At 40.4% G+C, this 1,820-nt stretch overlaps 1 protein-coding gene across 1 annotated transcript in view; it reads left to right on the forward strand.

Annotated features, from left to right (window-relative positions):
• The window catches only part of NPHP1 (nephrocystin 1), a 147,590-nt gene that overhangs the window by 98,478 nt on the left and 47,292 nt on the right, over positions 1-1,820 (forward strand). Inside the window, exon 17 of the mRNA XM_007959516.1 lies at positions 309-421. Coding sequence (XP_007957707.1) covers positions 309-421 — 113 coding nt within the window. The remainder of the gene's footprint in view (positions 1-308; positions 422-1,820) is intronic.

Here is a 1,820-nt window from a genome sequence, read left to right on the forward strand (position 1 = left end):
TGTGAACTGCTGTATGGAAAGTGAATTTGCTCTGTAAACTTTCACCCAAATCACAATTAAAAAAATAAAGAATGGCAGCATTGAGTTGAGATTTACAGGTACATACATCAAAACATAAGTTATCTGAAGTTTAGCCTGACCAACTCATAATGGGCATTTTCCTTTAAATAGTTAAAAAAAAAAAAAATCCAGTAATGAGCCAGAACTTGACAATGTTTATTAAAGTAATAAATATAAAAGGAAGAAAAGAAAACACTGTAGGTTGGATTATAGGGATTTTTAATGAATATATTTTTCTTCTCTAACAGTCTACTGCCAGAAACATTAATTGGAAGTATGTGCTATGTTCACTTATTGGTATTTTATCGTCAAATCCTTGGAGATGTGCTTCTGAAAGATAGGATGAGTTTGCAAAATGCTGGTAAGAGGTCTTTGACATTTCCTATGTGCAGTGATGCTTCATGCCTTGAATAAATGTAACCTATGCCAACTTGTATTTCCTGCTTCTGAAGGTGAAATTTGGAGAAAAAATATTTAGAATAGCATTTATATCAATGAACTGTCAGATACCTTCTTATACAAAGCAGTGTGCTCAGTATGTATCCTGTTTTAGCTCAGTACATACACAGTTTTTTAGCATACACACATTTTCACATTCTGTAGGTAGGAGTTTGAGATCCTAAAACTCAAATATAATCATATTTTCTCTTATAGTCTGAATTGTCTGGTGTGTTTTTTCCATATGTTTCATGTGGACATCATCTTTTTGGGGACAGAAATTACCATGATAACTTTTTTTTTTTGGAAATTTTATTGTGCTTTGTGTGCAAATTTACAGAGCAGAATTTGTTTTACATTCAACAGTTCATGTACATTTGAACCCTGATTATTATCTCCAACCATAACAAACTGTCCTCCCCTTCCGTCCCTGTGACTTCCCCCTCCCTGTGCCCTTCTTAACTATGTACTCGTGTCTGTCCAGCTTTCCCTCTGTGTGAATGCTGCCACTCTGGTGTCCCATGGCTGATTACTCCAAGGGCTACATCTCCCTAGAGTAGGTAGGTGTATCATCCTGGGATAGGTGTTCTACATGTAGGTCTTTCTACTGTTGGACTGGAAACTAATCTGTGGGAGTGAGTCTATTTCTAGGCCTGAAGAATAACCTGGGGTGTGGTGGTTACGTTTGTGTGTCAACTTGGCTGGGCCTGGTTGAGTGGCTGGGCAGCTGAATGTAGTTACTCCCCATGGTGAGACTGGTAATTAACTCCGTGGTAGAAACTATTGGAGCAGCTGAGTATCTGCTTTGGGTATGTGGTCTACTCCTGTATATATGAAACACCTTTGGAAATGGTCTTTAGCTTATGGCACGCTTGAACACTGCATGTAACCGTGTCATTGTTCAGCAGCCTGTAATGCTCTGCCGACCTTGGGACTTTCAATTGACTTGAATTAATGGCCTGCCATGTGGTTTGGTAACATTGGGAGTGCACCTTTTTACTTGTCAACTTTGGGTTTGTCAGTCTCAGCAGCCAGCAGCTGTCTGAGTGAATAAAAGCCTCTAGCTCCAGTGGGCTGGAAGCAGGAGGCAGAGCTGAAGCCCAAGGTTGAGGGGCTTTCAACCAGCCCCTAGAGCCTGGCACTTTGAGCTCAGACTTAAAGCCTCCAAACTGTAAGAGAATACACTCCTGTTTGTCCAAGCATCCCATTTGTAGTATATTCTTGTCAGAGTGGCACTGTTGTTGTTGTTGTTGTTAAGTGCCGTCGAGTCATTTCCGACTCATAGCGACCCCATGCACAGCAGAACGAAACACTGCCCGATC

This window comes from Orycteropus afer, unplaced genomic scaffold (genome assembly GCF_000298275.1).
Source record: "Orycteropus afer afer isolate SDZICR_OR568_19922 unplaced genomic scaffold, OryAfe1.0 scaffold00017, whole genome shotgun sequence".
In the NCBI taxonomy this organism is placed as follows: domain Eukaryota; kingdom Metazoa; phylum Chordata; class Mammalia; order Tubulidentata; family Orycteropodidae; genus Orycteropus; species Orycteropus afer.